At 36.2% G+C, this 8,561-nt stretch overlaps 1 protein-coding gene across 2 annotated transcripts; it reads left to right on the top strand.

Moving 5' to 3' along the window:
• The first annotated feature begins 535 nt into the window (after window positions 1–535).
• Window positions 536–8,008, top strand: LOC127793825 (uncharacterized). 2 transcript variants are annotated; one of them, XM_052324572.1, is made up of 7 exons: window positions 536–727; window positions 845–1,010; window positions 1,809–1,867; window positions 4,417–4,535; window positions 5,728–5,965; window positions 6,460–6,583; window positions 7,329–8,008. In XM_052324572.1, the coding sequence occupies exons 1-7, from the start codon at window positions 668–670 to the stop codon at window positions 7,415–7,417; spliced, it is 855 nt and encodes a 284-aa protein (XP_052180532.1). In that variant the 5' UTR covers window positions 536–667; the 3' UTR covers window positions 7,418–8,008. The 2 variants fall into 2 exon arrangements, with proteins under 2 accessions (XP_052180532.1, XP_052180539.1); XM_052324579.1 differs by having other exon boundaries at window positions 539–727; window positions 7,338–8,008.
• The last annotated feature ends 553 nt before the right edge of the window (window positions 8,009–8,561 follow it).

Consider the following 8,561-nt stretch of genomic DNA (forward strand, 5'->3'; position numbering starts at 1 on the left):
ATTTTTTCTTGACTTTGTCACTGGATGTAACTGTTAACCGCCTTTTGCTTCGCTAATCGTCACTGGAGACACAAGATGACGAGGTGACAAGACGATAACAGAGAGGTGAAGAGCGATCAATGATTGCATTGCTGCCATAGGAAGGGAAATAAGAGCGAGCATGACAGTGACCTACTTTTAAATTTACAAAATGAGTGATGACATTTTGATCTTCTAATCCTCATTCGATTCAATAAGCCTCTCGATAAGCTCTTATGACTCTCAAGAAATTTTTATTCATCATTTCTAAAAAAAAAAAAAAACAAAAAATATATATTTTTTGAGAATGTTAAATTATGATATTTTTAATAATATTTATTTATTAACATATTATATCAATAAAATATATTAGCATCCATATTATATTATATATTACTGGGCCACGCTTCACATTCCACTGATAAACCTCTTTCTGTACAATTGCGGGCCAAGAATTGGGCCTGACCCAATTGGAGCCCTAAATGCAACAATTTTCACTTCTAACAAACAACAAAGCAAATGACGTTCATAGCATTTCTTTTCTTGCTCTTCAAGTTCGTTCAATTCAAACCTACTAGTAGCAGCGAGTTCGATTATTCCATCTTTGCATATATACATACACACAAAATTCGAATTACCCCACGCGAAAATGACATTCATCGTCGAAGAAGGCAAACAGGTTCACGAAGAATGCTCGACTCTGATTCTGGTTCGTCCCTCTCACTGAAATCCTGATAAAAATTCTTTCTCAAGGCATTTCGATTCGATTTTCTGTTTTCGTCAACGTTTTCGGGGTTTTATTTAAGATTTCGAGTTTTGTGTGTAGCCGGCTCTGTCGATTGGGAATGTGGGCCAGCTGGCGGTGGATCTGTTGATTTCGTCGACAAGAGCGGAGAGAATCGGTTATTTGGATGATCCGAACGTTCTTTCCTGCGTCGGAAACGATGCTTACTGGCCAACTCCTCAAGGCCAACTCGTTCTCCCTCTTGAAGGTTTTCTTCTATCTTAATCTTAAACATGTATATATACATTATATGCGTGTATCTTGACATGCAGTGTGTTTGCTTATGTACAATTATTGTCCAGTGATACATGCCTTCACAAAATTCAACTCTGTTGGGCTTTTCCCCAATCACTTGCGTTTTTCTTCATTCCGTGAGCTAACTTAATTTTAAACTCTCATTACTTCTGTTAAAGTAAGGGTATAATAGGTTGCTAGTCATTATTAATGTTTTGAAAATTACTAGGGCCTGTTTGCTCGCTCCAAAATTTGTGAAGCTGCCAATTTTGAATGGAAGAGTTTATTATTTGGTTGTAAAAATAAGGTTACACGAAAAATATGGAATGTTTTCTCTTTGGAAAATATTGGCTTAGTTATTTCTTGCAAAATATGAATTTTATGTGATAAAAAAAAATTGGTATATGGACAAACCATTTTATCAGATGGCTGCGAATCTTAATATATCCTATTTCCAAATTAGCAAATTTTGAGATAATTCATTCAAAATACAATAATTTTATTTGTCGAACCATGCAGGCTAGTAAAATTTGTGTTTGTTTATGTATTTTTTTTTTTGGTTTTTTTAAATTTCACTCATTGAGATGGGGTTTATTCCTTCTTTAATTGAATATGCTTGTATAAGTTGCAGCTGTAAGAGGGTTGCAGGGGAGGAGGGTTTATCTTGTTATATTGGCTCTATTAGCTAAGAATCAAATTGGTCTTGCATACTTCATAATTTTTAGGTTGTTAACTTATGCATTCTTTCTGATAGCATGGCTTTAACTTGCAGCTTATGCATCTTCTTCTAATTCAGTGACTCTTGTCCAACAAAGATCCCCAGTTGTGAAGGTAACTTTTGAATATTCTATTTTCGCAATTGCTTGTGGTTGCTTCTATTGAACATGATAAATCACTAGTTATCAAATTTGGAAGTCATATTGGTTTTCTAATACTGCATAGGTTTTGGAACATATTTGAATATAAGGGCAACCCCAGTGCACAAGGCACCCCGCTTGTTTTGTGAATCCTTAAAATAATGTTAATTTCCTTTGACTTTCTTTCGTTTCAAGCATAACATATTGAAATACATAGCATGCAATTTTGAAAAGCAAGGAGTTACTGTGTATTTGTTGTTTGATGGTACTTGGCGGTCTGCTTTTGCTGGATTGATGATGTTGCTGTATTTGGTACTCCCCACCACATGACCTGTGGAGATCACCAAGTAACCATGAGTTGCATGAGGACAAATCACCAAGTAAACACGTGTCAGCTTCTTGAAGTGACACATGGGCTGACAATGTAATTGCCACCGAAAGAGCGGGCAGTGCTCTTCGTAGATCTTTGGGACACTAGAGAATGCCTCCAAACTTTTATTCACCCAATTTGATGTTTTGTTCTTGCCCAGTGCCTAGTATGCTATTGTGCAAAATTATCTCCTTTAAGCTTTGGCTGATGCAGGACCTAATATACCATTTTGCTAGGGAGCTTGAGGAACTTGTGGATTGAAGGTTAGATTTTGGATGCTGTTGAGGCGCTCATACCTCCAGTCCTTGCCTTGATAACCTTGTTTCAACACGTCAAAAGAGAGAGGGAGAAACTTTGTAGTAGACCGTGCGGTGCCTCATAGAGGCCAAGCGCCTAACTCTGTCAATATTGATCTCTGACTGATGTCTTGCTCTGCACTAAGGCACTAACTCTGTAGTAGTCATTTCTGTCCGCATTTATTTAGCCTCTCTTACAGTTTAATCTCTTTTGCCACACTTTTTCCTTGAAAATAGCTTGTTTTTCACATTTTAAATCCTACAACCTGATTCTTGGGCCTGGTTTGGCATTTTTCTCCTTTTTTTTATACGGACATTAATAGCCATAAGCCGATATTGAGTGGTTAGGCATTCTATCAGCATCCTTGTTACAACCCTTGCAACATAAATGATCTTGTTTCATAAGAAAGTTGTCTATTTGGGTAGTTGATAAGTCAAATTTGTATGTGATTTAATGTTCATCCTGTTTCTTAAACCTAGTGTTGGCTATGATGAACTCATATGCTACGGCAAAATCTAAAATAGCTTTACCCCCATTATTTCTTTCTAATCCATAACCTCCATGTACATATCTATACCTATTCCCTTCTCTACCCACACGATCACTTAAGGCAACTCTTATAATGATCTTCCCTCTAAATATATTTTATACCAACTCCTCTCCAATATTTTGTCTTTATCTTCTCTCCCTACTAGTTGATGTTGTGGTGTATATATGCTAACAATATTCACGGTCTGTTCTCCTAGAACAACTTTAGCTAATAATTCCATTTCGTATTCTCTTCAGTCCTCTACTGCATCCTTTAAAGTCTTATCCATAGTAATTCCTACTCGCGTCCTTGCCCTATCTTCATTGAGTGCCGATATTATATCCAGATTCTGTCAATACTTTAGCCTTCTCTCCAACCCATCTCGTCTCTTGGAGGCAAATAAAATTAACTTTTGTCCTATTCATCACATTAGTCACTTCCATAGATTTTCCTGTCAAACTCCCAATATTTATTAGTCTAAGATCCTGGAATAAACTTCTTTACTCGCCTCCATTTCTGAAAATGTGAGAGTCCTTGTAGATTTAACACTACATTTGGAAGCCTATACTCTGACCGTAGCCTATTTCTCATTGCAATCTAGTAATGCAGTGTGTCTCTAAGAGGGTTATGCTCCAATGATTTCCTCCTATTTCTAGTTGTTCAATTTGACAATTTTATGCTGGTTGTTGGGTACCTAATGATGCATAAGAAATATTTAACTCCTATCTGTGAATTAAATTTTCTATCACCATCTAAATACAAGATAGCAAAAGTTATTCTTTTGTTTTTATTTGTTGACAGGATATCCTTGATTATAGAATTACAAAAGAGGATTATGAAGGGTGCAATGCCAAATTAAGCGCGGACAATACTTGCAAAGCCATAAATATATAATATTTATCATATACGCATTTACTAGCCATCCTTATTACCTCTCAGGGATGCAGTTGATACTGACTGGTATTTTATCTGGAACGAAATAGGAAAGATTTTGCACTAGAATTTTACTGAAACAGCATGTACCTGCCAGTACTGAATGAGATTTAAACCATGTTTTTCTGTCGAAAACACAGATCATAAGTTGTGATCAATTCTTCTATTAGATACTTAAACATTTAATACTACCAGGTGACATAAACAAAAAAGGTTTATAAACAATAAAGGTTTACTTTGAGGTTGGGTTTTGGCATTTCACTGTATTATAAAAGTGTACAGGTGCCATAGCTCCAGAATTACTGTTCATATTTGTGTTTTGGTTTTACTTTTAATCTGGAGTTAATATCTTCTATTCTTGAGAGATTAAAGTTCTAATTTCCTGATTAAGCAGGGTGCGATGGTAGAATTTGCGAAGAATATGGCTAATTTTGCTGCTGCGAGTGGGAAAAAGCACATTATTGTGCTTTCTAGCTTGGATTTTGGACGTTGGCAAACAATTGACATGTCCAGGTACTAAAGTCAGCAGTGTTCTTTTTTTTTTTCTTTTTTTTTGGGGGGGCGGGGGGGTGGGGGGTGTTAATTTTCTCACCTTTAGTCTTGGAGTATTGTTGTCAATCATGTTACCCAGAAAACTAGGTGTTGTAGCTTGTAGGAAATCCTAGGTGGCTGACATTTGGGCTCTCTTGAGGTTCTTGATGTGGACTATATCACAGTTAGCCATTAGGATCCTAACTGAAGTTGAAAAGCAGGTGAAAATGAAAAGCAAAACCTGTGGAGTGGAATTCTACATTTTTTTACTTGTGCTCAGAAATTTGCACCTGATTAACTTAATAGCAAACTTTGGCATACCCATCTCTCTCTCTCCCCGTGCCCCCCCCAAACACTGTTATATAGGGGTTAAATAAATTCAGAAATTCATGAATTGTGCTGTCTTCCTGGTGAAGGCTAAAGGAAAAAGAGATTTAAAAAAATAGAATTACGGATATAGACTTTGTTTCTATTTATCTATTTATTCCCCCCCCCCCCCCCCCCCCCCCTTTCCTTTCAGTTTATAATATAGAGTTATGCATTGGAATTGGGTTATCCAAATCATGCAGTCAAACTACAACAGAAATTTGAATATTAGGCCTACTACAGGAAACATTGGATTGAAAGTTCAATAAAAGAGCTAAAAACTACTAATAAATAAAATAAGCCTTATTATTCTTTGCCACAACTTTTTAGAAGTTAAGTTTTTGGACACGGATCTGTGAATAATTTTGGAAAATTAAATTCCTGGATTAAGTCAGAGTTCTGATTAATATGGATTTGGGATTTTACTCTGTAATAAATCTGTAAGATTATTGAATAGCTAAGGAAAATATAATATCAGGTTATCTGAAGAAAAGATAATTCTGAAGGCCATCCTTTTTATTTTTTAATTGGTTGCTGACACTGTTGAAACATGGGCGTTGACATGTGACATCCAATGAAGTGCTGTCTTCTGAATATATATGAAACATTGTGAGATTATTGAATAACTATAACACAATAAAAAAAGTTATTACTTTGTAAGATCATGGACTGATTGGGTGCTCATCTTTTTGTTACTTTTTGTCTGTGCAAAGTCCTGCCTCCAATAAACTAGGAAGGTCCATTGTCTAGAGTTTTTCACAGGCTAGGGCATTGACAACATCATTTGACCAGTTGGTGATTGTTTCAGTGGTCTGCAGATATATTATCTGTCCAGTGCCAAAGTGGATGGAAGAGATGATGACTGTGAGAGACTTGGGTGGAAAAGACTTCTGGAATATAACCCTGCTCAGAGGCTTTGGAATTATCTTAGCACCTTGGCTGAAGGAAACGTTGAACCAGATGATAATGTGCTTTTCGAAGATGAACTGGGAGATGAAGATTACTACCCAAGTTTACCTTTTGCCTCACTGTTTTCTTGTTTTAAGGTATATAGTGGGATTCAACTATGAACATGTTTTAGGTGTTACCCTCTAGCCCCAGCTTACATCTTTTACTGCTTAGGTGCTCTTTGGTTACGTTCATTAAATGTTGGTTAATTAGTACCAATTTGTTGTGTGTTTCAGCCTGTGTTACTCCCATCTCCATTTGCAGAATTCATCTTGTTTTTAATCCATATGGTTTTGTATTAGGAATTTCTGCAAAATTTAACTAGTGGTAGTGTGGCATGACTCACTGTTATACTGCTGGTGCTTTCTATCTGGAAAATGTACCTCATTTACTTCCTAGAACTTTTTTCCTAACTTTATTTGCAGTGACATAATTTTGACATATGATCTTGAATACTACAATAGATCTTAAAAGTGTCTTCTGTTTTCAGAAAGAGGCTTTTTTGGTAGTTCGTATATTATTGCAACTGCTATAATTTGTGGACAAATTTCAATTTTTGCCTCACGAGATTTCTTTTCTGATCTTGGAGCAGGCCAAAGGTTTGAAGGTGACTTGCTTGTTTTGCTATTGCTCAGAAGGGGACAATATACCAGAGGCCTTTCACCTTGCTGAGGCAGCATGCAGGCTTCTGGATTTGAGCCCTAATAATTTTTCCGGTAAGTTTAGGTGAATAATTGGCTTCAATGCGTTAATGCCTACCTAAAAACTGATTCATTTTTTGTTTTTCTTTCTTTCCCTTTTCCTTTTATCTATATTTTTATGAGAGGTCATATTTGTTCCTAGAACCGTGTGCGGTGTACGTTGTCTTCAATAAAGTTGAACTGTAGGCCCATCGTCCAAAATCTGTTTCCTGTCTGGCAGCACTTTCAGTTTCGTGATTAACCATGCTTCCAAGTTCTTCTCACATTATGGCATGCAAAAAACTATCATGCGGTGTAATTTTCTTTTTCCAAATGTTGAGCATGTTTTATCATTTATGTCAATGATGCTTGAACTGGAAATATCGTTTTCAAAATCCCAAAGTCATCCCTTTTAACTTTGATGTTTTTCTATGGTCTTATTGATGCAAAAGTCACCCCTTTTTCTTTTTGGGTTGGAGAAAGTTACATTTTGTTTTGGAATACTTGTTTTCTTGGTGCTCGGTCATTCAAGATCTAGATGGTCTGCTTCTATTCTTGAATTACTTCTGCTGCATCCTGCATCCCTGTTTCATTGACTTCGTTGTTTTACAATTGGCTCAACCAATCTCTTAAAACTCCATTCCTGGCTTGCATATGCAAACCCTGAGACTAGAGAACTAAGCTTTAAGTCAGCCGAACTGCAGTCAAGTACATTACATGCTATGCTGCTGTCTGTTTTTCTTTAGCATCTTAACCAACAATATCCTTACTTAATTACTAGTTTGTTCAGGCAATCAAGGTGGGAAATGGGTGGTACCATATTCATGGCAGACAGTGTACGGACCTCCCCCTGATACGTCTCTCTTTTAGGCGGCGGCTGCTGCTGCCGCCGGTGGAGCTGGACTGGAATTGCGAGTCCCTCTTTGGAGTTGGAGGAGATAATGGACAAAAGTTGATATCAGAACCAATCAATCGCTGGAGTCCTGTAAACCCGTGTTGGATGTACATTAATGGTGAAACCATGTTAACAATAATAATTTCTCGAGTTAAACAAATGCTACAATTCCCATTTTATGTTTTCATAACATGCTATGCTAGTTGTAGAAAATGGTTAGGTTGTACAACTACCTTATACTAGTTAGTGAAGGACCCTTCTACACGGCCTCACTGAGAGGTTTATCGACGCAAAGATTATAAAAATGCCCTCACTTAAATTATAAATTTATTTTCTCTATCCCTGCCTCCTCTCTCCCCTTTCATGGCCATCTCTAACAAGCGTTGACCGTTGTTGCATTGCCTTGTCGCCTTCACTCTCTTTGCTATTGATCGTCGTCTTGCAATGGCAGTCAATGAGGTGATGTAGTAGCGGTCGAGATTTATTGGAGGTGATCATGAAAAGGGGGAGAGAGGAGATAGGGATAGGGAAAACAAATTTATAATTTAAGTGAAATATTTTTGTCATTTTGCACTTTTTGGTTATTATTTTGCACTTTTTGGTTATTCTCTTGATAAGGCTTTCAAATATAGTAAATTAATCTGTTAGTAAATGCAATGCAAATGACACATAGTCTACAAAGAAGGATAATGATCTTTTGAATTAATAGGGAGACTGATTTGTTTAGCTGAATTAAATAATAAATTAAAAGAACTATTTCTTAAATAAAAAGAAATGAAGTCATAATAATGTTACAATTAAGTAGGTTGTTGGTACTCCCGGTCGGAGTTATTTAAGAGGACAGCGATGTACTAGTAAGAGAAGAAAATTACCCGAACGGAATGGTGGCACAGATGTGAACTCAACAGGAAATAGGTTCGCAGTTGCGGGGCTAAAACAAGGACGTTTTTTGGGAATATAAATTACAGTCTTATCAAGCAATAGCAAGAATGATGATGTAATATGAGGCTTTAATTATAAACTTTGTTCTTAGTTTACATAATAATTTAGAAGATAAAATTATTAGTAAAAAATAATATTTAATTAAAAAATAAAATTAAAATTAAAAAATAAATCATA

The sequence above is a fragment of the Diospyros lotus genome, chromosome 1 (genome assembly GCF_014633365.1).
Source record: "Diospyros lotus cultivar Yz01 chromosome 1, ASM1463336v1, whole genome shotgun sequence".
Lineage (NCBI taxonomy): Eukaryota > Viridiplantae > Streptophyta > Magnoliopsida > Ericales > Ebenaceae > Diospyros > Diospyros lotus.

Excerpts from the sequence above, each read along its gene's own strand:
- LOC127793825 (XM_052324572.1), top strand. The coding sequence starts at position 668 with ATGACATTCATCGTCGAAGAAGGCAAACAGGTTCACGAAGAATGCTCG. Across the intron at positions 728-844 it reads AATGCTCGACTCTGATTCTG|CCGGCTCTGTCGATTGGGAA; the intron begins GTTCGTCCCTCT and ends TTTTGTGTGTAG. Across the intron at positions 5,966-6,459 it reads CACTGTTTTCTTGTTTTAAG|GCCAAAGGTTTGAAGGTGAC; the intron begins GTATATAGTGGG and ends ATCTTGGAGCAG.